We start from the raw sequence: 26,847 nt of genomic DNA, 5'->3' as shown, positions 1-26,847 counted from the left end.
CAGCTTGCATTTAAGGTATAGCAACAGCAGTTAGACTTATATACCGCTTCATAGGGCTTTCAGCACTCTCTAAGCGGTTTACAGAGTCAGCATATCACCCCCACAGTCCGGGTCCTCATTTCACCCACCTCGGAAGGATGGAAGGCTGAGTCAACCTTGAGCCGGTGAGGTTAGAACAGCCGAACTGCAGAACTGCAGTCAGCTGAAGTAGCCTGCAGTGCTGCACTCTAACCACTGCGCCACCTCGGCTCTATTGTGCTCTATTGTACTGGGATTACTCCAGTTGACTCCAAGTATCGAAAGTGAGTCTTTCATCCAAGGAACAATTAGGGAGGACCATTCTCCATTTACATATAGCTGAAGAGCTGACTCTACATGGCTGCTGAATTGACTATGGTATTGGCAAGCATAGGTACTTGATGTACCCAAGACCTGGGTACTTGAGAGACCGCCTGCTGCCAATTACCTCCCAAAGACCCATTAGATTGCACAGGGTCGGCCTCCTCCGGGTCCCGTCCACCAGCCAATGCCATCTGGCTACCACCCGGGGGAGGGCCTTCTCTGTTGCAGCTCCGGCCCTTTGGAACGAACTCCCCGCGGAGATTTGGACCCTCGCCTCTCTCCCGGCCGTCCGAAAAGCCGTTAAAACCTGGCTGTGTCGGCAGGCCTGGGGTCGATGAGCTCCCTTCCCCTCTCGACAGGTATGGTTGTTGGTTATTTTTAAATACATGTCTTGTTTCTCTATGTTCCCTTCCCCGTTTGAGTTGTTCGCTGCCCTGAGTCCCTGCAGGACGGCATATAAATAAAAACTTCAAACTTCAAGCAACAAGAGTGATAGCGTCAAGGGCCAATCTGACATCAGCAGCAGTGGTGACAATGAACTGGAAATAGCAATAGCAATAGCAATAGCAATAGCAGTAGACTTATATACCGCTTCATAGGCCTTTCAGGCCTCTCTAAGCGGTTTACAGAGAGTCAGCATATTGCCCCCAACAATCTGGGTCCTCATTTTACCCACCTCGGAAGGATGGAAGGCTGAGTCAACCCTGAGCCGGTGAGATTTGAACCGCTGACCTGCTGATCTAGCAGTAGCCTGCAGTGCTGCATTTAACCACTGCGCCACCTTGGTCTTGGTGTGCTGAAGAGATTGGACACCCTGGAATCAGTTTGGAGATAGATCAACGACATGCCAAGACAACCAACCTACGTTCTCTGGCAGTTGTGTGAGCTAGATGGGATAGTGATAATTTCGGCCATCTCCTTCACTCTGCACTCTGGACATGAAAAGTAGAGAATCTCGAGTGTCCAGTCTGGCAACCAGGTTTCTCTGGTATCATTACATCTAAAAGACTAAGGAGCAAACTAAACTAGTGATAAAGATTTGGGGAGATGAGAGTTTCTTGTCCCTTCTTATGAGAGAGACTGAGAGGAGAAGCATTTCTGCTTCATTCTGTTGGTAAGGGTGTAAGAAGGTTTTTTTAAAAATTTCTTTTTTCAAATTTTCACCAGGTACCTGGGTTTAAGCCAGAGATGGTGTTGTGTATGGATGGATGGAAGTGAGTAGTTAGACTGTTGGGTTAGGTTTTGCTTGCAGACAGTGACGTGCGGTCAGCTTTAGGGCTGGTGAGGTAGCTTTTTAGACTTGTGGACTTCAACTCCCAGAATTCCACAGCCAGGCATGCTCAGTTCCGATTTAAAGCGACAGCATTTTTCACCCTTGCAAAATAAGTTTCCCCTTTTTTTTCTTCTCCCTCCCCCTCCTTCCTCCCTGTCTCCCTCCCTCCCCCCTCTCTCAAACAGACACACGCACACAGAGAAATTGGATCCCTCTCTCACTCACTCACTCTCAAACAAACACAAACACAGAAGTTGGATTGGATATATTTTCCAAAGGCTTGAAAGCAGCTCCTCTGCCATACCCCCATCTTCCCCTGCTGCCTTCCGATCAAACTTTTTGAATTCCTACCCCCTCCCCACACACGCACCTTTTCCAGCTGTTTCAGAGACGATTCCAACTCTGCTTCTGCCTGCCCTGCCCTCCCCTCATGAAAGGCGAGCTCTGAGTCAGACTGAGCTAGTTGCTCCCAGAGAACTCTAAAAAGCCTCTAAAAATGCCCTCTACATGAGGTGAGAGAACCACGTGCCTCCTTTGCATATGAAATTTTTTGCTTGTTAACCCTTGCTTAACTCTTAAAAAATTGCTTATGCACAGGAGGCCCCTATTTCTCTGGCCTCCTCCTATGGTTAACACAAAGCATTGTTCCAAGTCACTGTGAATCTGGTAGCAACTACCTTGGCTTTAATTATTTTTTTAAAATTCTTTAAAATTCTTTCCTTTTCCTCATGACTGGTGAGGCCACGCCTCCCCTGCCTCTAGTGACTGCACGTCCCTGGTTGCAGAATGCTTTGAAGAAGCATCCCAGATCAGTCAGATATTTTGAAGGAGTGTGCAATTGAGTGTACGATGTGTTCTTTAACCTGGGGAAGGAGGGTGACAGATAGAGCAATGGACGATGCAAAGGAAGTAAAGGCAAGCAGTGACATGACAGTGTGATGAGCATGGGGAGATGTCTGGCAAGAGATGGGGGTGGGCCATTCTTGGGGAAAGCAGTCTTCCTGCTTGGTACTGAGGCTTCATTCCAGTCACTTGGGGCCACACCCAGAGGCCTGGTCTTTGGATTTTTGGAAAAAATTCTTCCAGACAATAAGGATTAAGTTTCAAGAAATTAATAAGTATCTGAGATGATATGGTGATGCTTCCTCAGCGTTAGATATCTGGGCTGTGACTTTCCTGGCTATTGAAATGATCTGCTTTTCTACGAACTGCTTCCACAATCAGTTCGTGGAAATCAAGAGCATGCATCTGGAGTAATATGAGCTGAAATAGCCATGCCAAAAATAAGAAGCATAGAATGGAGGAAAATTTAACATAAACTGATGTGACAACGAACTGTCTAAAGAGAGTAGAGATGCTATTTTAAAGTGTCATTGGGAGATAAACTTGTTCCTTTTGCCAGAGGCGTACACTAACCTAGGATTGCACTCACCGATTCACCCTGTCTCTCTTTAGTCTGGAAATATTGTCACAGCCCCAACAACTGGAAGTGCTTACATAAAACAGTAGGAACTTGTTTGTTAATAAATCAAAATAAAGTATAGTTCCCTCTTGTGACTCAGCAGAAGTTTGCTGTGAGTTGAGTCAGGATGCAGAAATAACAATTCAGCTGGGGCTCATTAGTGTGGTCTTCTGGAGATAAAAGGACTGATGGTGCCATGCCCTGGTTGCAGAAGTCAACGTTCACTCGTTCGTTAGTGGTTCGTCGTTCATCGGTCATGGTTTGTTTGTGAGAGGCACTTGGATAAGTGATTTGCTTTCTTTCTGTAAACCTGGTATTGCTGTAATAGCTCTTTGTTTTTGCATTCTGCTGCATAACCTTTTTTGTCAGAGACTTTATTTATGTTTATTTTTGGGCTTGCAGCCAGCATGAGCCAGGACTGATGAAGTTATTTCCTTTTAACTCTGTCTGACTGTCGTCTGTTAACGAGCGAAGAAGGGGAGTCAGAACAGTTCCCATCAGTAGCTAGTCAGTTAATAAATCTCAGCCTATGCACACATATTGGTCTGCTTCTGTTAGTACTTGAATATAGCATAACTATTTGAGAACAAAAAAAATACATTTTTTGAAAAAGCTTGAAATGGCTGACATGTCAACAGGAGACCTTATACGTCATAATCGTGATCACCTACAATAAAAACAATGAAGTAAGATGAGGTTTCCCCGGTTGTTAACTGAAAAAAGGCATTTCAAGTTCTGTTAGTTTTCTGAAAGAAACCACTCTGATGTCTATAACATGCAAAATGGCAAAGGAGAGAAGGATCGATAAGCCATCAGTTTCTCAATCAGGAGAAAGGTATCTTTTACTCACAGCCAATTCTACTGCTAGGCAGTTGATAAAGCAGTGTTTCTCAACCTTGGCAACTTGAAGATGTCTGGACTTCAACTCCCAGAATTCCCCAGCCAGCATTTGCTGGCTGGGGAATTCTGGGAGTTGAAGTCCAGACATCTTCAAGTTGCCAAGGTTGAGAAACACTATCATAAAGTGTCATTCTTACTGAATGTAATCACGAAAAGTTGTAGATAAAGAACTGCATTCTTAAACAGTTTAAGCACAACAACTTCAGTCCCAAGGCTGCTGCTAGTATCAGGGGAACAGTTCTAGCCTTTTCTGCTTTGCTAATATTGTAATTTTTTTTATAATATATGATTTAAGACAACGCCCCAAAATGAAGTACAATCCTACCAAGTCAACCCATCTTATTTTCATAATGTCATGCCTCTGATGGTATGATAGACAGCAGAAAAGTGGTACAGGAAAGAAATGAGAGAAATGGGCACTTCTGTTAACCTTCCTAGGCAAACATATCCTATTCCATTGATGTAGCATTTAGGGTCCCGAGGCTGAAGATGAAAAAATAATCCAATCCACGGATAGCTGAACCAACAGAAGTTTATGGAGCAACCAGAATTGACATGAGAATCAACAGCAAAATTATTAATCACGAAACATCATTCTTATAGTGTTTTCAGCTTCTTTGAGCTCTACCCACTTTACGTGTGATATCATTATTGGCTAACAAGTCTCCAAAGGCACAATAATTGCTTAGTCCTTACATCCTTGGTGTTCGTGAGAACTTTCACGTTGTAATAGCTGAGTAAATCAAGTGTTATCAAATGAGTGAATAAAATGTTGCAGGTTATGCTTTGTTTCCTCATCCCGTGTCCTTGACCATGCCTGGGAACATTGCAAGCAAAGAATAGCTGACAGGCAAATATTTTCTGCAGATTGCTGCAGTTTTTACTTACACGTGTAACCTCAGTTCTAAGGACCATCCAGATGATTCACTGTAAAAACCCTACACATTGACATTTTAATATTGCTCACCATTACAAAAAAGTAAGTAGTTTTATATTACAGAATTGGACCTGGTTAGTAGTTAAGTGGGAGATCACCAGAAGATACGTTCTGCTGTGGTCTAGACTTGGAAGTTGAAAACACATCCCAGAAGGCATTGCCAAAATAGGCTGTGTCTATATAAATCACTGGGGGCCAAACTCAACATGAAGGCAACTTTAAAAAAAAACCCAAGCATATGTTATTCTTCTTCAGGGTGTGTTGGGCAAAAAGCAGCATCTCCTGATCAAATGGACAGTGTGGTTCTCTTTGCTGTGAATGATACGTTTCAGAAGAATCTAGTATGCTGTCCATCAGGAATGGGAAACATGGAGAGAAAGAGCCTTCGGGAGCCTAATGATTGGCAAGGAAGCCTAAAAAAAGTTAGGAGAGAAGTTTGCCGTACATACACAGCCCTTTTCTTCCTAGTCCCCTCTTCCTATCCCTCACTAATATTAATCTGGAATTTCAGTTATAAATTGTCTTTTTTCAAACAATAACACATTTTTTGTATCTTCCTGTCAGATTCTCAGTATTTCCAGTCAATATATTTCAGAGAGAATTGAAATTGTTCTTTGCCTCCAATTTAAGCTTTGCTGCTACAAATATTTGATATGATTTGTCTGTGAGATTTCTAACATATAACAAAAATTAAACCTTAATCATCTTTTTATTTATTTATAGGAAAGTAATCATAGAGTCTTAAATGTACCCCAGAGAATTCATTTATTCGTAGAGCCTTGTTTTTTTAAAAGAAGAACAAACTCCCTTCTTAATATGTTCTAGCAAGAGAGAATGTCTTAGAAGAAAAATATTCAAATATCATATTGACCAATCTATACTTGTTAAATTTCACAGTTATCTTTAAAAATGAAGATGTGTAGTTATTAATGGATGTAACCACTGTGCTCCCAGCTTTGCTTTCTCCCTCATAATGACTAGTTATAGAGCTGAGGTGGCGCAGTGGTTAGGGTGCAGGCCACTTCAGCTGACTGTTATTTGCAGTTCAGCGGTTCTAATCTCACCGGCTCAAGTTTGACTCAGCCTTCCATCCTTCTGAGGTGGGTAAAATGAGGACCCAGACTGTGGGGGCGAAATACTGACTCTATAAACCGCTTAGAGAGGGCTGAAAGCCCTCTGAAGCGGTATATAAGTCTAACTGCTATTGCTATTGCTATAGTTGAATATATACCAGTGTCCTGACATTCTGCATTTCCAGCTATCCTCCTTATCTTAATATTCGTTTGCAGTAGTTTAGGAAGGTGAGAGATGGAAGAAATTGGTTTAGCATACACCCGAATTGTAATTTATTGCCGCTAATTTGCACTTTCTCGATCTGAATAGAAATGCAGATATGCTTCAAGAGCTTTTATTTTTCCCAACTTTGCAGTTCATTCCTCTAATTTAAAAATGCATTTGAAATTCATCTAAAGAAGAGAACTCACCCACTCACATCCTTAGCTAGTATGTGATGGCAGATAAAATGACCTGATCTCCAGCTTAATGTTTTGAGAAAGACTCAGAAAGACAATCATAGAGCCTTAGAATCATAGAGTTGGAAGGGACATAAGAGATCATCAATAAAAGTCAGCTGCACATCTTTACTATTCCAGAAGGTTCTATGTAACACATAGGGATTCTACCAGAGCTTCTCTCTTGCATTGCTCTGCATTTTAAAATAGCACATGGGAAATATTGCTCTGCATGTGAAGCTTCATTTTGTTGGCAATGTCTATAACTTTCAAAGGAAATATGAAATCGGCAAAGACAGCAGAAGGGACCCTGGAGGTAGTGGATTAACATTGAGAATTGTGTGCCCTTGCTTCAAAGAATGGTCCTTGAGGTTTATATGAAATTTCATAAAGTTTCTGCAAAACCACACACATACACACAACTCACAATAGTGTAGCAAGAAGGAAGCAGGAGAAAAGTATGAGCACTTTTATATTTTTGAACTTTTCTTTTTGTTTAAAACCAAGATCCAGTAATAACGTAGGTTTTATTTTAATTATTTTTCTATATTATAATAATTACAGTATGCACGCCCAAGAGCATTTATATTTTTATATCTGGCCATTTCGATTTAAATTTATCATGCATCCTGATGGGTTTTTTTTTTTCCATTTATAAAACTGATAAAATCATGCCGTTCCTAGTAGACTAATGATTTCCCACCTGTAATTTTTATAAGAATCTTTAATAAAGCCCGATTTTCTATTTCTTGTGTAAAAGGCCCATGCTTGTCTAGAAGATTACCACTTATGCCAAATTGTCCTTTCTATGTATAGTGGCATCTTTTATATCTAAATAAGATATATACAATGTATATACTGTACATATCAGAATCTTTGATCAGTTGATTGTATAGTGTAGTGTTCTGACCGCCCTCGTTCCACACCAAAGTACACCCTGAGCCAAAGATGAGTTATGGCATTTAATTAACAGACAGACAGGTCCTTGGCAGCAAACCGGCACACACAAGCCTGGGCAGCAATAAACACAGATAAGGCTTGGCAGCAATCCAGCCTGCCAAGCTCACAGTAATGTTCTACAACATTCATTCCTGTATTGACTTCTGCAAGAGGGGCGTGTGCACAAGCAGTCTTTTTATAGTCTGGAGAGGAGCCTAATGACCACCAGCTGAGTGCAATTACCTCCTGTACTTGCACAACTCTTCCTGATGCCTATTAGCTCTTCGATGGCGTGCATCCAGGAACAACTCACTACTGGCATCCAGATCACTCTCCCTTGTCTCCTCCCCACTGGTCCAAGGCTCAGGCGCCTCCTGGTGGCCAACCAGCCTCTCTGCGCCCTGCTTGGAGTCGGAACCCTGTCCAGGGTCCTCCACATCCTCCAGAGCCGACTCAGAGGGCCCCTCGCTGTCAGAGTCTGGTGGCAGCTCCAACGGCTCCTGCTGGGCCACAACACTGTAGGTTTGTTGTTATTGTTGCTGTTTAATGGAGGAGGATAGCTTGCCATTTTTTAAACCAACTGCAATTTTCCATTGTAGGCATTTGGGTAAATAGAGACTGATAAATCCTCACAGACCTTTTGATAAAGAGATGTAGTAAATGTGGCACAAAGCCCATAGGAAATTTCATTTCATGGCATGGTACTCATTAGCCATCTTTCTAGAAGTGTATTTAGTAATTCAGTGTTTGATTTGTGCCAAGGACAGAAGAAACTGTGATACTTTCAAAATTAATACGTATTCATGAAACACATGGAGTAAGAATATTGTGACCTTGATTGTATTTACCTATGAGGCTGGGGAAAGACAGATCTAAGAACTACTTTCAGAAAGATTTTCATCCTGTAATCTCCCTCATTGCTGCTTTCTCTTGGAAGTGAGGGCAGCGCCAAACAAGTATTCTCTTACTGCCTCGCTGTGTAATTTTAATTCATAAATGGAAAATTCTGATGTTTTGGTTTTTTGCAACACTAGTCACTGTCATGTGCGCAGAATAGATTCAGACAAGGACGTGCTTTTTCTCCTGGCATTATAAAGTAGAAATTTTATTCAGCAGGCGTAAATCTAAAACAGTCACTTTAACTAACAGCATACTGCAATGAAGACAAGGGAATACCCTTAAAACTTTGTTGAAAATCTACCCCAAATTGTGAAGAAAAGATACAAATCTGAGACAATTATAAAATATGTTTTTAAAACATATCTACTTAAACATATACTTAAAGATTTAGGTACTTTTTAATAAACCTTTGTGGCATTTAATTATTTTCAAAAAGGTTTTGTTATATTGGCAGCTTCAGAAATCCTGCTTGTGTTGGGGAAGAGAAACTCAGAAAAGTTTCAGAATCTCAGGAAAATACAGCTGTGATTTTAAGGCAAGGACAGTTAAATGGGATAATAAATCCAAAGTTCATAATTAGAAAGAGTAACAGAATTGGAGAACAAATGAGGGGTGTTTTGTGAATGTTAGGCAAGAGTTCATAAAGCAAAAACTTTTTAAAATTTAGATTTAGATTTAGATTTAGTTTATTTGTATGCTGCCCTTCTCCGGGAGGGACTCAGGGCGGCGAACAACTCAGAAAGGGGAAAAGGGGATACAAACACAATACACGGAATTAAAATACACAAGAGTCATACAGCCATACAAGTCGAGAGGGGAGGGGAACTCATCAACCTCAGGCCTGCCGGCACAGCCAGGTTTTGACGGCTTTCCGGAAGGCCTGGAGAGAGGTGAGGGTCCGAATCTCCGCGGGGAGTTCATTCCAAAGGGCCGGAGCTGCTACAGAGAAGGCCCTCCCCCGGGTGGTAGCCACATGGCATTGGCTGGTAGACGGAACCCGGAGGAGGCCGATCCTGTGAGATCTGACGGGTCTATGGGAGGTAATTGGCAGCAGGCGGTCTCTCAAGTACTCAGGTCCAATACCATGAAGGGCTTTATAAGTGACGACTAGCACTTTGAAGCGTATCCGGAGACCGATCGGTAGCCAGTGCAGCTCGCGCAGGATAGGTGTAACGTGGGTGTACCGAGGTGCACCCACAATCGCTCGCGCGGCTGCATTCTGGACGAGTTGAAGTCTCCGAATACTCTTCAAAGGCTGCCCCATGTAGAGCGCATTGCAGTAGTGGGGAGGGGGAAGGGGGAGACACCATGCATGCAATTCCAAAAGCTCAGCTGCGCAATGAGCTGGTGAGATATTTTTTCCAAAATAATGATTGAATGGGTAATCCTTCTTCATGTCGTTTGCCAACCAAGAATAAGGATATGGTCCTCTAAGAACTTGGATTACCATCTGGGCAGAAATACACCATGTCTTCTCTTCTAAAATAGAGAATTACTCACAAGGTAAAATATATGACAGTTGAGAATCCTTAATTTCATTCAAACGTATCCAAAAGGGGGTTTTCCCCCCATAAAAGTTAAAAGCAGTTCCATCTGTACATTTAATAAGTATTCCAGACGGCCTTTATTCAGCTCTCAAAATGCCCCAACTATTGTCCATCTTCATGATGGACCAGAGCTTTCTTCTCTCTGAATCTTTCCTATGTATCTTTCTCTTCCTCCTTATTTTCCAAATGATGAAAAGCTGGTTTGAAAGGCCCGCTGTTACTCTATAGCGTGGCATGACTAAACCGCGTCGCTAATGTCATCAGCAGGGCGACAACAGCGAGCGCGGAGAAAGAAGGGCGCTTTAAATAGCGCTTTGAAAGCAAGCCGATTCAACTTAAGGTAAGGGTTAGGTTTAGGGTTAGGGTTAGGTTTAGGGTTAGGGTTAGGTTTAGGGTTAGGGTTAGGTTTAGGGTTAGGTTAAGGGTTAGGGTTAGGTTTAGGGTTAGGTTAAGGGTTAGGATTAGGTTTAGCGTTAGATTAAGGGTTAGGTTTAGGGTTAGGTTTAGGGTTAGGTTCAGGGTTAGGTTCAGGGTTAGGTTTAGGTTTAGGTTTAGGGGGGGTTAGGTTTAGGTTTAGGGGTTAATTTTAGGTTTAGCTTTTACAGCGTGCTTTTTTCTCCGCGCTGTTGTCGCGCTGTGATGATATCAGCTACGTGGTTTCGTCGAGCACCCTTTAGTCGAACGCGGTTTTGTGGTGGAACCACTCTATAAGTTAACTGTTCTGTAATTGATGAGGAAAGCCTGTTTTCCATTCGAGAGATTTCTTCTCTCCCCTTCTTCTCTTCAGAAATGCCATTTTCTCTTTTCCCAAGACTTTGTGTCTTCTACTTCACAGGGCTTCCCATGACCTGTTTTTTGACATGCATTTTCTAAAGCTGACTTACCTCCGTTCTCCTTTTCACCACTTGGCTCAGAAAAGCAACTGAATGCAGATTTAGCACTATGTTACTACAGTCACAATTAATTAAAACCTTTTGAATAAGGGTTTGTTACTGTATCACAAAGGGGATGCCATATTCAGGGTTTTTGCTTGCATATTTTTTGCCATTATTCCTCAGAAGGGACTTTAAATATATGTATATACTGTATGTATGGCCAGATAAATGGATGGCTGGATTTTCAAAGCACCAAACACATGTATGGAAAAGTAAATTATAATTACTAGGAAGGAAACACTAGCAATGTGTTACTGTTTTGCTTGCATAGTAGGGATTATGGCATTTTTTGTAAATTCACAGTTCAAATTGTTGAGATTAGTAATATCTATGCATTTAAGAGTAATAAACACTTTTTTCAGTCTGGAGATTGGTTGATAGTCTCTACACGATCTAGATTCTCAAAAAATGTTGATAATGGGCATTATTGTAGGTGTCAACGTAAGTCTAAAGTATTATGGACAACTCAGAATATTCTTGTATATATATTTGGGAAATGGATGGACGAGCTGCAGAATCACCCTGAGGAGAATCATAAAGCTTGGAAAGCTATTTCCAGATAAATATTTTTTTCTCAATCACTATTCTCAGAAGTGCTGATCTGTCACTTCAAGGATAGCTGTTTTGTATACTTCCAAATGGTTTGCCTATTTGTTTGTCTTTATCCTATCTTTATTATTTTTATAAATAACTCAAGGAAGCAAATATAACCAATATTGATATCCTTTCCCACTGGAGCCAGATCTACACCAAATGTTTAATGCATAGAATTCTCAAGGTTTTGAAAATAAAAAATCTGAAAGAATATCATTGCATAATGATATGGCGAGGTGGAGCCGAGGTGGCGCAGTGGTTAGGGTGCAGTACTGCAGGCCGCTTCAGCTGACTGTTATCTGCAGTTCAGCGGTTCTAATCTCACCGGCTCAGGGTCGACTCAGCCTTCCATCCTTCCGAGGTGGGTGAAATGAGGACCCGGATTGTTGTTGGGGGCAATATGCTGACTCTGTAAACCGCTTAGAGAGGGCTGAAAGCCCTATGAAGCGGTAGATAAGTCTAACTTCTATTGCTATTGCTATAAAGTTTGGAACTAGAAATCATTTTTCTTGGGCATTCCAGTAAACTTTTGTGTGATCCTTCTGAAAGAAAAGCTGCAGAATTTGCTAATGTCAGGATTTGGTCAAACGAAACAGCTTAAATGCAAGAGTTATCAGTAAAAAAAACCTGTCATAACTCAGAATCCTATGGATCCATTATATACTGCAGATGTAATAATTGTCATCTGCCCATTTATGCCATGGTCTTCTGATTTATGACCACATTTTTGCATTTTATTTCAGAGAATACATATTAGAAATTGTTTTATTCTGTCTTTGTCATCTGGAAATATACGTATATATTATATAATGCCTGCTTTAAAATGGTAAATGTTTTTGCTTCAGGCTATTCTTCAGAAGGGAAGATTCTTCCAATATCCTCTTCCCATTCTAGGCAAAAATCTGGTCCATAAAATATTCTATTTATTGCCTAGCTGTTGCATCCATTTCTTCTGCAGTTTTCCTATCATCCTATCTTAACACTTTGCCTTTGTTTGATAATCTCTTCAAAATAATTCACCTGCTAGTTTGACCTTGGGTTGATCCATCCATCCATCCATTGAGTTAGTGAGTAAGTCAGTTTGAACATTGCCTGACTCCCAGTGACTCTGGGAAGTTCATAGAACTTTTAAAATCTTCAAGTGGCCTCCTGCCTATCTGGAGTGCTTGGCCGTCCCAGGAAACTTAGAGCATATAAAGCTGCTGTATTCTAGAGTCACAGAGATTCACCTACCTCAGCATTGTGAAGACAGTCAATGCCAATGCTTCATTGGTGGAAGAGTTGAACACCTTTTTCGCCCACTACGAGGTCAAGAGACCTGAACCTGTAGCCCCAGACCACCGGCCCTCCAATTCCCAGCCACTCATCCTGCATGAACACCAAATGAGAGCAATACTGAACGCTGTGAATTCCAATAAAGCTGCAGGTCTGGATGGGGTGCTGGGGAAAGTGGTAAAAGCTGTGCTGACCAACTATCAGAGGTCCTAACAAGGATTTTTAACATCTCCCTGTGAACGGCCAGTGTTCCATCATGTCTGAAAGCAGCCGCTATCATTCCAGTCCCAAAGAAAACAGCAATAAACAGCCTGAATGACTACAGAGCCATTGTACTGATGCCTGTCGTAATGAAGTCCTTCAAGAGACTGGTTCTTCAACACCTCAGGTCATGCCTTCCATCAGACCTCAACCAACATCAGTTCGCCTACAGAGGAAATATAGGTCGACAGGTGATGCCGTTGCTACTGCCCTACATTCTGTATTGAGACATCTAGAGAAACCTGGGAACTATGTCAGAATGCTTTTCATAAACTACAGCTCGGCCTTCAGCACCATTTTTCAGGGCATCCTCATTGAAAAGTTGACTGATTTGAATTTCCCCTCTCTCACCTGTGATTGGATTAAAGACTTTCTGATGGACCGTCCACAAAGAGTGAGCTTTCCTATCCTCCTCCCTGAAGCTCAGCACTGGCTCTCCTCAGGGCTGTGTGCTTAATCCCTACCTGTTCTTGTTGTACACACATGACTGCACATCTTCTGATACATCTAATAGGATAATAAAGTTTGCAGATGGCATCACCATATTGGGTCTTATTACAGAAGGAGATGAATCAGCATACAGGGAAGAAGTCCAGAAGTTTTCTACATGGTGCTCAGAAAACAAGTTACATCTAAACATCAGCAAGAGAAAGGAGACGGTGCTGGACTTCCGGAAGCAGAGAGAGGAACCTGCCCCACTCTACATCAAGGGGGGCTGTGCGGAGAGGGTCTCCTCTTTCAAATTCCTAGGAGTGCACCAGGGGTGGGTTTCTCGCCCCGTTCCAACCGGTTCGGTTGGAATGGGGCCGGCGGCATCCTCATGCACGCGCGCGGTGCACGCATGCATACTAGCGTCTGTGCGACGCTCCAGCTGCTCCTGGACGATCGCGCAGGCGCTGTATGCATCCTGCGCATGTGTGGAAGCGCAGAACTCATCAAAACCAGGTAAGGACCGCGGGTGGGCGGGCCCTTTGCCGTTCCCGGAAGTTACTTACTTCCGGGTTCGGCGACCAACCGGTTCACAGGGACCGTCGCAAACCGGTTGAAACCCACCCCTGGAGTGCACCTTAACCAAGATCTCATCTGGAAAAATGTCCCAGGTGGTCCGGAAGGCTCAATAGAGACTCCATTTCCTTAGTGTCTTGCAATAAAATAAGGTGGAACAACGGTGGATTACTTCCTCTTACCAGTTTACGATAGAAAGCATCCTCACATGTTACAGCATGGTATGCTGGTTTGACAGCCACAGACAGAAAGGCATTACAGAGGGTGATGAGCACAGCACAAAAAATCATGGGCTGCCCCCTTGCTCTACTGGGTGAAATTGCCAGGACCTCCTGCCTCAGCAGAGTGAGGAAAATCCTCAGGGATGATTCCCACCCTGGTCAGCACATTGGGCAGGAGATATAGAAGCGTAGCCAGCTGAACGAATAGGCCGGAAAATAGCTTTTATCCTTGGGCCATCAGACCATCTCTGCTGCCTTATTTTGTTAGGCTTATTTTCCCCCTCACCAATTCTTTATTTGTTCTTCAGGGGCAGTTCAGGTACCTCTTTGTTAACTTCCTTTCACAGAAACAGTGCCTTCCCAATATTTCCCCGTAGGCAGCTAAACATCCTCCCATTCTTATTATTTTCCCACTCTTTCCTTCAGAACTCAAGGAAGTTCAGAGTTCAGGAATATTCTTTGTCTGCACTGTGGTCTATAACCTCTCAACAGATTTTCAACAATATTCAAACTCGGGGACTGTGAAAATCAATCCAAATTTTTCCATCTTTCTTTTCTACATGTACTTCTTGGGTTGGTTTGTAGATAGCAGTGTTTTTCAACCTTTTTTGTGCAAAGGCACACTTTTTTCATGAAAAAAATCACGAGGCACACCACCATTAGAAAATGTTAAAAATTTTTAACTCTGTGCCTATATTGACTATATATAAAGTAATTCTCTTGAATAGGAAAAAAAAACTATGAACAAATTCCTATGCACACTGCATATATCTTATCTTGCATATATCTTATTTTCCTCCACATTAGGTTGGCAGTATAGTTACCCCCATATTAGGTTGTAGTTCCCCAACATTAGGTTGTAATTCCCCCACATTAGGCCTAGTATAGTCCCCCCACATTAGGTGCAGTATAGTTCCCCCACAGACATACAGCCTTCAGCCATACAGTGTATTACTGAAGGCTGTATGCCTGTGTACTGCCCCACTTCGGTGCTCGGAACACCGAAGGAGACACGCCGCTGGTAACACTTACAAAGTTGACAGTGCGCATTCTCCTCGCTGCTCCGGTCCTCCGCGATTGTTGCTATGGGCGCACGCATGGGACGTCATGACGTCCCTGCGTGCGCTACCTCCCGGCGGTCCCCGCCTTTTTAAAGTAAACGCGGGGCCGCAGGGACTTAACAGAGGCATCCCTGTGTCCCAAAAGCAACTTTCAGGACACAGAGATGTCCTGAGGCAAAAACACCCGGCGGGTGTTTTTCCCATGGCACACCTTACACTATGTCACGGCACACTAGTGTGCCGCGGCACAGTGGTTGAAAAACACTGGTATATAGGTTTCAGTTAATTTGCTGAAATATTTTTTTTTGTACTAAAATTGGGCAGATTGTATACTAAATTTAAGTACTGAAGAACATGAAGGGCAGATAAAATGCAGATTGGTGGGATTTGTGTATGTGAGAATATGGTGTGGAATATTCAAAGGATTGGTCTAGTGATTGAATTTAAACTGATACTGACATTGACCAGATATAAATTACTGCATTTTTCAGACTATAAGACGCACCCTTTCCCTCAAAAAAGAGGCTGAAAATCTGGGTGCGTCTTATACACTGAATACAGCATTTTTTGCCTCCCAAAACCCCGCCCCCTTCACCAAAATGGTTGTGTATAGCCTTTAAGAGCCTTGCAGAGTGCTCCTAGTTGCCTGGGAGGGCAGAAATGAGTGAAAACAGACTGTTTTTTGCTCAATTTTGCTCCCCCCAGCCCCCAGGAACACTCTATAAGCCTCCTAAAGGCTATGCATACCTCTTTTTTTGACAAAAATGGCCCCGATTTTGAGAAAAACTGACCTTTTTTGCTCGTTTTTGCCCCGCCGGAACCACTCTACAAACCTCCTAAAGGCTATTTATGCCCTTTTTCGGGGGAAAATGTTCCTGTTTTCACGAAAAATGGGCAGTTTTTGGGAGGTCTGCAGAGTGCAAAAACTTTTTTAAAAAAATTTGCCTCTTCAAAACCTTGGTGCATCTTATATTCCGATGCATCTTATACTCCGAAAAATACGGTAATACGGTACATCCATGTATGTAGATAGTGTATCTTATTAGATGAATGATGCATATTTTTCAAACCCTTTCAGTCTGCCTGTTTCTCAGAAAAATAAAGGTTCCAGAGTAAATATCTTCACCACTCAAAAAAGAAGTTAAGATTGGCTGCTCCTTGTGTATGATATTATATGCAACTCAGAATGAAAATCTACCCTAAACAACCCTAAATTATAGAATATAATTTGATTCTACTTGCCAGATCTCTGGCAACTATTTGGGGCTTAGCCATTTTTGTCTTGTCCCATTATAACATCTGCAAGCTTCCCCCCCCCCCCATCACTATACTTCTTAAGAAATTACTCTAATATATACTTGCCAGGGTAAGCGTGTGCTTCTCTAAATTTCTCCTCCTAAGAAATGGCTAGAGCAGTGTTTCTCAACCTTAGCAACTTGAAGATGCCTGGACTTAAACTCCCAGAATTCCCCAGCCAGCATTCGCTGGCTGGGGAATTCTGGGAGTTGAAGTCCAGGCATCTTCAAATTGCCAAGGTTGAGAAACACTGGGCTAGAGTGAATTGATAAATTTTGAATGACAGAAACGGTTTTGCAAAGGCTTTTCACCCAGGACTTGCCTTCACATGATTATTTGCATGAGTAACTAAATCATATCCCATTTACGGCTGGAAACATCTTCAATGACATTTATTCTTTTTTTATCTAGAGATTCAGGTATACAAAATAAATGCTAATTTTTATTTTCTATAGTTCATTTTCCAAATAGAAAATTCACTTATTCACAAATTCATACATCCTATAGAGCCAAGGTGCCGCAGTGGTTAAATGCAGCACTGCAGGCTACTGCTAGATCAGCAGGTCAGCGGTTCAAATCTCACCGGCTCAGGGTTCACTCAGCCTTCCATCCTTCCGAGGTGGGTAAAATGAGGACCCAGATTGTTGGGGGCAATATGCTGACTCTCTGTAAACCGCTTAGAGAGGCCTGAAAGGCCTATGAAGCGGTATATAAGTCTACTGCTATTTATCTTCCCAATTCATAGTCTATCTGGCAAGGCTATGCTTGAATAATACATACATACATAATACATACATACATACATAATACATACATACATACATGCATACATACATACATACATATATAATATTGCATACATTATATTGTATCTATAATATATGAATGATGATGATGATGATGATGATGATGATGATGATGATGATGATGATGATGATGATGATGATGATATTTGGATTATTTGGATTTGAGTACAGCAAAAACTACTGGGACCATCAGGTTGAGAAGGTTTTAGAGAATGAGAAAGTCAAGATCTTGTGGGACTTCAGAATCCAGACTGACAGGGACTTGGCCCACAACACACCTGACATAACAATAGTTGAAAAGAAAAAAGTATGGTTCATTGACATTGCAATACCTGGAGATGCACGGATTGAAGATAAGCAGCAAGAAAAAAATCACAAAGTACCGGGACTTGCAAATTGAAGTTGAGCAACTGTGGAAAAAGAAATCGTGTGTTGTCCCAATTTTAATTGGAGCCCTTGGAGCAATACCCAAAGGGCTACCTCGCTATTTGGAAATTTTAAATTTATCAGACTTGAACATTCTGATTCTACAAAAAACCACCCTACTTGGAACAGCTTATATCCTCCAATGTTATCTTTATGACATTTTATGGTGAATAGCAATATATTGACATATTGTTGATTAATTAATGCGGTTATTCTTTGTTAAAGTATTCCAGCAACTGATTTTGAGATGCATACACTATACATAGCTATATGGACCATGTTTGAGGAAGATAATAGATATGTACAAGATGCTGGTTGGTTAGTCTGCAATCTTGCAAAGCCAAACTTTATAGTATAGTTTTGCACCTTGATTTTCAGGATCATGAAAACCAAAGAATATGCTTAATAGTAAGATAACCTCCAATTCCTTTTAGGTTAGGATTTTAAGCCAGAAGATTAATTTTAGCGATGTACACGCCAGATGTGGTTCAAGAGATAACATCAATCATTCAGCAGGGGGAGGAAATGTAAGTAGAGGTAGTATCTTACATTGTTCTCCAGGTGTCTCTGAGGAACCACACTATATGTACTAGCCCTTTAATCCTCTACCAAGATTGCTTCTCTTCTTACTAATGCTTCACACATTAACTTGGTCTAATAATGCATCAGCTTTGTGTGCTGAGTGGTATATCCCTTCTTCCCCCCAAAACCCCAAAGTTTCAGTCCAAAGGATAAGAGCCAGGTTTTCTTCACAAAGCATCCTGTTCTACAAGCACTGATGTAATGACTAATTGCTTTGATTCTTCTGAATTCCATCGTTAATCAAAGCTTGAAAACAAAATGAAAAAGAGTCTTACAAGTCCTGAGTTCTGAAGAAATAATGTCAACAGAAAATTACCATTGCTTGATTAAAATGTGAGGTATATTGTCACTGATTCAAAGGTAAGAGAAATGGATTGGTCCTAATCTTGCCAGATGGCATTCATAGCCACTGAACAATGGATGTTAACTACTTATAAGATGCTTTCACTTCACAGTGGGAGATACATGAATCAAGGACTATCTTAGGAGTCACTTGCTCAGTTGAATGGTTTGACCCTTTCAGCAAACTTACTCCAAGCAATCTAGTGAACTCCACTTAAATATTTTGAGATATTCCACATGTCAAAATTATAAGACAATATTTCCATTAATGTTTCTCAGGAGCTAAGGAAGTTTATGAAATAGTCTAGGACAGTGTTTCTCAACCTTGGTGACTTTAAGTCCTGTGGACTTCAACTCTCAGAATCCCCCAGCCAGCTGGGGGATTCTGGGAGTTGAAGTCCACAGGACTTAAAGTCACCAAGGTTGAGAAACACTGGTCTAGGAAGAAAAAATTGTCCTGAGCAGAAAGTCAGATAATGAAAATAAAACATCCTGATTGCCTAAGGAAAATGGAAGCTTTAAAAGACACACTTCTACACACAGCACTGAGGCAAATCTTATCTTCATCTTTGAAAATAATCTCACTTTCCTGATTAACAACCTTACATATCAATGAAAGAGATTTGAAATGATTCCACTAATTTACTCTTCCAATGGGATGTTTGCTGTATTAACCTGGATATCATTCCTTCCTTTGTACCATTATTATTTCTTTCTAATATTCTGCCTTTTTCATACTAGACACTTAACCTTTTCTATTTTTGTTTCTTCTTCCTACAGATATAAAATGCATCTTTTTCCCGTGTCTATAGCTCTCTATAAACTTACGGATATATTTTGTATATTTTAAACAGGTGCAAATTGTAACCAAGAAGATAGACTTGAGTCATGTGACTTCTAAATGTGGTTCCCTGAAGAATATCCGTCATAGGCCAGGTAATGCTAAGATTTTCCAGAGAGGAAATGGAATTCTGTAAACTCCAGAAATTCTGCAAATTTTCTACAGTTTCATTTCTAGGCAGTCAGGTTCCTAAACCATGTCTGGATTATTGGGGAAAACGGCATCCTCCATTTCCCTAATATCTGGTCTGTTGCCATTGCTACATGGCAGGATAGGAGGAAGGAGGTCTCTAACAAAGCCTATCCATCAGCCAAGCTGATATAAATGAGATGGGAAGAAGATGAGCGACACAAGAGCACTCATAGAAAAGCCTTGAGGGAGTAGATTGGCCATAACTACTTCTCAGTGCATTCTTTGAGGAATTTATGACTGTGAAACTTTTACATTGGTTTCTCCATTATGTCCTGCATTACATCATTGAAGTACATGGAACTAAATTAAAGAAAGGTTGACTACATCAATCTGGTAATTCGTCAAATGTGTGCTGAGGAAATCATATAAACCATATATCTGGTAGGTATAATTCACAAGGTTTTTTTTAAAGGAAATTTCCCTTTTCCAGTAAAACCAAATAATTGCAGATAAATCATTGGAGTCAAATATAACAAGCCTTTTAAAATGGATAAACCAACATGAAGTGATTGGTTTTACACTTTTTCTAACATTAAAAACATACATATTGCCTATATTTAGCATTGCAGTGACTTAAAGTTGCAAAGTATTCATCCATCTATCACTTAATTTATATCATGGGGCACTTGTAAGTAGTCGTAGTGGCTTAATTAAAGTTAAATAGTTAATAGTTAAAATATAATACAGTTATATATAGTTAGTACAGTTACATATAGTTAAAATAAAATATATATATAGTACATAGAGACCACAAACCAATATCTGGCATTGATACCTCAGTGCTCGGTTCCACCACAAAACCGCGGACGACAAAATCGCGGACGACGAAAGCGCGCATTTGATGTCATCACAGCACGACGAAAACATCGCACTGTGATCGAAAAATGTAAAAATAAAGCGAAAACCTTACCCTAACCCCCCCAAACCTAACCCTAAACCTAACCCTTAACCTAAGCCTAAATCTAACCCTAAACCTAACCCTTAACCTAACGTTAAACCTAACGCTAACCTTTAACGTAACGCTAAACGTAACCCTAACGCTCTAAACCTAACCCTAACCCTTAACCTAACCCTAACCCTAACCCTAACCCTAACCCTTACCTTTATGTGAATCGGCTTGCTTTAATTTTATTGTTATTTCAATTTTTAATTTTTTTCGTCGCGCTGTGATGACGTCAAATGCGCGCTTTCGTCGATCGCGCTTTTGTGGACCGCGGTTTTGACGGGTCACGCAGTGCTCTCCTGAAATGCTCCATCTTCAGCTATTTCTGGAAGACAGTTAAAGTTGTACCTAACTGGACTTTGGGTAGGAAGCCATTCTGGGAATGGGGGGTGGGGGGTGGGAGGCTGCTCTAAGCTCCCATCTACCCTCCCCAAAATGGACTGTCAGCTGCTTCTCTTGGCATGATCCAAATGGCTGTGCCAATGGGAAAGAAGAGGTCCTGCAGATTACCTGGCACCAAACTATAATGGCCTTTATATGTTAAAGCTGGCACTTTATATTGAATTCAGAAGTTAACAGGAATATGGGAGACAGCCAAAATCGCAGACTTGTAACCAAAACAAAAAGGTGTTTGAACAGTCTATGCAGAATAATCATTTCCCAACAAGTTACTGGGACCTTATCAAAACTGGAGATGTTGATATACCAGCCTGTTTACCTTCTGGCAACATTTTTGCCCCATACTACTTAACTTACATGGTTTCTCAGTTTTCTCACTCATTCCAAGAAGAATGGAGCTGATGTCTTCCCCCAAAATGATAAGCCTAGAGTTAAAGGGACTTCCACCAAATCAAATAGGTCACTAAGTAGAGGTGGTTGAAGCAAGTTAAGAAACCAGAGCTTCAGAGTTTTCAGGGACACGAACGGAACTCCTGTTTGAAACTGCTTTTAAAAGCAGCGCACTTTTTCCTGGGACCACAAAGGCAACTTTTTTGTGTTAAAATCTGTTGCAGTGCGTAGCCCAACATCACCATTATTTCATCATTGGCAGAGAATCTTTTTAGAAGCCTGTAATTATTGAAGACCAATAAAAAAAAACTGCATAATTTTATTTCCAGAGTACATTAAACTTATCTATTAGTGCAGCACTTCATTTACACAAACTCATTAATCTCTTGTATTTTAATTATAAAATTTAGACTATGATCAAAGTATAAAAGTAACTAAATAGTTTACATGTGAATTCTGCTTCCTTAATTTCAGGAAAAAATATGTTTCTCCTGAAAGTTACATTCGTTTCATTGCTAGCACCATATATAAAACAACTTGGTAGCAGTAAAATACTAAAATATCCAAAGAAAAATTTTCATAGCAGTAAAATACTAAAATATCCAAAGAAAAATTATATGGCTATACTGCAGTTGTTTTAAAAGGAAGGACATGTTTGTCATGAGTGTTTCACACTATTTTTTTCCTGGGTGTTTTCCAAACATTGTTTAAATGTAACTATTTGTAGCAGTGGTGGGTTCCTAACCAGTTTAATACCGTTTATTTCCTTGTTTGTTTATTAGATTTATATGCCGCCCTTCTCCCAAAGGACTCAGGGCGGCGTACAACATTAAAAAAACAAACACATATTACAAAAGTTAAAAAGGAAATTAAATAAAGTATCCAAAAACAAACCCAATTAATATTAACAGTGCAATTTTAAAGATTAGATTAAAATTAACAATTAAATCAATCATTTATTTTATTCTGTTCAGGCCAAGCCGGCTTGCTGGAAAAGCCAACTTTTTAGGGCGCGTCGGAAGGACCGGTTTGCTTGTGCTTGTGCATGCACTCACACATGCGTGCAACACTTCTGTGCATGCATGCAGAAGCATCTGGGTAGGCAGAGCCTCCCGCCGCCACCACTACTGGTTCGGCTGAACCGGGCCAAACTGGGAGCAACCCACCTCTGATTTGTAGGCATAGGCATATTCATATTATGTACGTCACACTTAAAAGGATGCCAGAAATCAGCAAAATTGTGACAAAACATCTATTGATTATTAATTAAAATAGGGCAAGGTATGACTTGGTGGCTTAAGAAATTGCAGAAAATATTTTAAATAAAAACCTCTACTATTATTCTTGCAAATATCTCCATATAACTTTTCAGTGTCCTTTTTAAAGTTAGTGCAGAGGCCAAATAGCCCTTTTCATCAATCCCACCAGGATGTGATCCCAAATCATTCCGAACAAAGATTTTTCGCTGGCGTCCTGGCCATCTGGGAGCTAACTGGCCAATTCACTGTTCCTGATTTTGGTTCACAGGGAACAGCTAGTCCAATCAGAATCACGTCAACCTAGTGTGGTTGCAAGGAGGTATAGTCCAAAAATGAAGTCCCAGGAGCTGTAGATGCAGTGCTGCTTCAGTTTTATGATGGCTGAAATTAAATGGGACAGTGAAGGTCACATAGTCTTCACCACACCATTGGTATAATACAGTGGTGGGTTTCAAAAATTGTTCGAACCTACTCTGTGGGTGTGGCCTCCTTTGTGGGAGTGGCTTGCTGTCCATGTGACCGGATGGGAGTGGCTTGCCACCCATGTGACCAGATATGAAGATGCTGACGACACTTGTCAGAACCACCTTAAATTACCTCCCACACAGCACTGGCATGCATAAGAATAGGATGCAAACTTGTTTTTTAAGAGGCATCTTTGGTTTGCGTTAAAACAACTTCAACACACGCAATGTTCTGATTGCACCACAAACGCAGGAGTCATCCTTACCTTTCACAGAGGCACTGAGTTTTATAAATAGGAGCATGATAGTGTAGAATAATCATATCCAAGGACCAGTGGTGGGTTTCAAAAATTTTTGGAACCTCTTCTGTAGGTGTGGCCTGCTTTCCGGGTCCACTGGTGGAACCTCTTCTAACCGGTTCGGTAGATTTGACGAACCGGTTCTACCGAATAGGTGCGAACTGGTAGGAACCCACCTCTGGTATAATATGTAGTTAAGGTTTTTCCTATTAACCACAATGAAGCCCATGACCTGGGTTTAGACTGCAGAAAGCCAAACCACAAACTGATTTAGTGTGTTATACAAATCTGTGAAAATTCACCAATTCCTGTATATCTCAGATTCCATTTGTATGGCAGATATGGCAGATATATCTCATTTTAGCTACTAATAGTCATATTTTCTAGTCCTGAGGCGCACTGCTATAAAATGTTTGTCTACAATTAATGTGGATTGTGTGCATATGTTTGTTTTTCTTTTGTCGTGTTCTCATCATATACTAAATATTTTTTTTTCAGTTTGAAGTGCATAATAACCAGTGACACAGTAGGTTTAAATGCTATTTAAATTCTAGATCCAGAAGAACTGTGCTCTTTTAAAGTATTTTTCTCTTCCCCCGTAAACTTATAGGAGGGGGTCGAGTGAAAATCGAAAGTGTGAGACTCGATTTTAAAGAAAAGGCTCACGCCAAAGTTGGCTCACTTGACAATGCTCATCATGTGCCTGGAGGAGGTAATATCAAGGTAAGACATCAAGGGTTATAAACTTGACAGCTTGTCAATATGTTAATTTCAGGGTTATCTATTCTTTTCTTTAATATTGTGGAGTTGTTTAATATTCTGGAGTTCTTCATAGTCCTATAGGTAAAAATGGCAATGATTTACATAGAGATAGAAGTTCCTACTACCTCATGATGTCCCACATTAGGCTTGAGTTAATTGCTTAGCTCTTCCTTCAGAGGAGACTTGAAAAAGCAGGGAGATTCCCAAGGGTGAAAAGTCCCACCTTATGCCATATCCAAGTTCCAGATATTTCCTGCCTCCTCTCTGAAGTCAAAGTTTTACCTGGTGGCCACTGGTTTATGTACAAAATCTTTCAGGTTTCACCTTCACTGCATGTTTGATTTAGTTTCAGCCAACATTCAACAAAAGAAACTCCCGACTCTTTAGGTTAACCAAGAATAGCATTATTGAAAAATCTAGGCACAGCAGAAGCAAAGTCAGTTCTGGGATTTTTCCTGGGAAAACATACATAGCTGTTCTGACCCCCCTCGTCCCACACCAACATACTCCGAGCCAAAGATAAGTTACGGCATTTAATTAACAGACAGACAGGTCCTTGGCAGGAAACCGGCACAGCCAAGCTTGGGCAGCAATCCAGCACAGATAAGCCGTGGCAGCAATCCAGCCTGCCAAGCTCACGATAATGTTCTCCAACATTAGTTCCTGCATTGACTTCTGCAAGAGGGTTGTGTGCACAAGGAGTCTTTTTATAGTCTGGAGAGGAGCCTAATGACCACCAGCTGAGTGCAATTAGCTCCTGTAACTGCACAACTGTTCCTGACGCCTATTAGCTCTTCAGTGCCGGGCATCCAGGAACAACTCACTGCTGTTGTCCGGATCACTCTCCCTTGTCTCCTCCCCACTGTTCCAAGGCTCAGGTGCCTCCTGGTGGCCAACCAGTCTCTCTGTGCCCTGCTCGGAGTCGGAACCCTGTCCAGGGTCCTCCACATCCTCCAGAGCCGACTCATAGGGCCCCTCGCTGTCGGAGTCTGGTGGCAGGTCCAACGGCTCCTGCTGGGCCACAACACATAGCTAACTCCCCTTCTGGGTAATTGATTGATAGTTCACCAATTGAATTCAATTCTTTTGCTTTGGGACAAACTGTCTGCTTCGGTCAAAACATTCTTCATTACTTGGCCTTGGTGGATAACATCTCTCCAGCAACAGACAGCTCACTTGCATTCCACAGCCTCTCTCCACCCTTAGGAATCTACGCCCTCTACCCAGCCACCCCCATCACTATTTGGCAAAGCTGTGAGAAAAAGCAGGTGCAGGGAATTGTGGAGTTGAGTTAGGTTTGACAGTGTCCTTTTTGTTATGGAATACATTACAATTCTTTTTTGAATATTCCTATTTTTTAAAAGAAAAAAATGTTAAATGCAAAAATTTAACAAAAAATGATTTACTTCTCCCTCTTTTAAATCTCCCTGGGGGAAAAACGTTTTTACATATTTATTTTTTATGTTCATATGAACCTCATTGATTTTTCTGATCCCTACAAAGCTTAACTATGTGGTTTTCGTTAACTACGTTGTATAAGCTGGATTATTTGTTTTATGATTTAAACAAAAAGGTTAAAATATTATTTAATTCACTGTTTCAATCTTAAAAAGAGTATACAGAATGTCCAAAGAGTACAAGTTATCTTTAAAAAATTGTTTTAGCCCAGGGAATCTGTCATGAATTAACCTGTCATTCAATTAATTTGGAAAGTCCTGATCGACAAAACAACATTTTTATTCCAACATTTCCCACATGATTCTTGCCCATATCTTCATTTTCATTTAAGTTCTGCAGTAGGAGATTTCTGGTGATGAAATTAGGACATCTTCCCAAAGAAGCTGGGCAAATCACACAACTGTAATCTCCTTCTGAAGTTTGACCAGGGAAGATTGCCGTTCAAGGAAATATTGAGATAATTTTTCCAAGGGAATTAAAATGAAATTGGTCTCGGGGGATCTTCATACCTCTGCAGTTCCTGCATTTTATTTTTTGCACCTTCCTTCCTTACACAGATTGACAGCCAGAAACTCAATTTCCGAGAACACGCGAAGGCCCGTGTGGACCATGGCGCTGAAATCATCACCCAATCTCCTGGCCGGTCAAGTGTGGCTTCCCCTCGGAGGCTCAGCAATGTCTCCTCCTCCGGCAGTATCAACCTGCTTGAATCTCCTCAACTCGCCACCTTGGCTGAAGATGTCACTGCAGCCCTCGCTAAACAGGGCTTATGAATTTGCTTTGTTAGCAGTGTTTGAAGTTACAATATTTAGGCATGATTCCTCGCCAGGAATGGGCTCTGAGCAGGTGTTAACATTCATTCTTTACTATGTCTAAAATTAAGTCACATCCCAAGACTGTAGTAATCATAAAATAAAAAAACTGGGGGAAAGATCCATATAGATGCAGAAACTGGCCTAATTTCCAATTACAGCAGGAAGATCTTGGCTTTTCTATGGGTACAATTGCAGTATATTACATTGGACAATTATTGTTGCTCTGCTCTGTCTTGCATGGAGTATGTACTATGATAACAATGCATTTTGGCCTTCCGTGTGCCTGAAGGCCATCCACTACTTTTCGAAGAGCCTTGTTCAATCCCTTGAGTTGCTCATGTTGTTGAATGGATGGAATTTAAGAAGCATCTCCACTTGTAATTTATCAACCGGTTAATTTAAACAGGAGT

General features: G+C 41.1%; 1 protein-coding gene across 21 annotated transcripts in view; it reads left to right on the top strand.

Moving 5' to 3' along the window:
- MAP2 (microtubule associated protein 2) overlaps positions 1 to 26,559 on the top strand; it is a 270,997-nt gene extending 244,438 nt beyond the window's left edge. For 15 of the 21 annotated variants that reach the window (XM_087706492.1, XM_087706485.1, XM_087706477.1 and 12 more), the window contains 4 exons: positions 18,126 to 18,218; positions 19,470 to 19,551; positions 24,013 to 24,125; positions 26,180 to 26,559. In XM_087706492.1, coding sequence (XP_087562618.1) covers positions 18,126 to 18,218; positions 19,470 to 19,551; positions 24,013 to 24,125; positions 26,180 to 26,395 — 504 coding nt within the window. In that variant the 3' untranslated portion in view covers positions 26,396 to 26,559. The remainder of the gene's footprint in view (positions 1 to 18,125; positions 18,219 to 19,469; positions 19,552 to 24,012; positions 24,126 to 26,179) is intronic. The other 6 variants (XM_087706602.1, XM_087706615.1, XM_087706593.1 and 3 more) reach the window with 1 other exon arrangement.
- The last annotated feature ends 288 nt before the right edge of the window (positions 26,560 to 26,847 follow it).

This window comes from Thamnophis sirtalis, unplaced genomic scaffold (genome assembly GCF_051295495.1).
Source record: "Thamnophis sirtalis isolate CommonGarterSnake01/CBP01778 unplaced genomic scaffold, rThaSir2_p1.2 scaffold_1, whole genome shotgun sequence".
Classification (NCBI taxonomy): domain Eukaryota; kingdom Metazoa; phylum Chordata; class Lepidosauria; order Squamata; family Natricidae; genus Thamnophis; species Thamnophis sirtalis.
The sequence above is the reverse complement of the archived record's forward strand: the minus strand, read 5'-3'. Positions and strand labels throughout refer to the sequence as shown.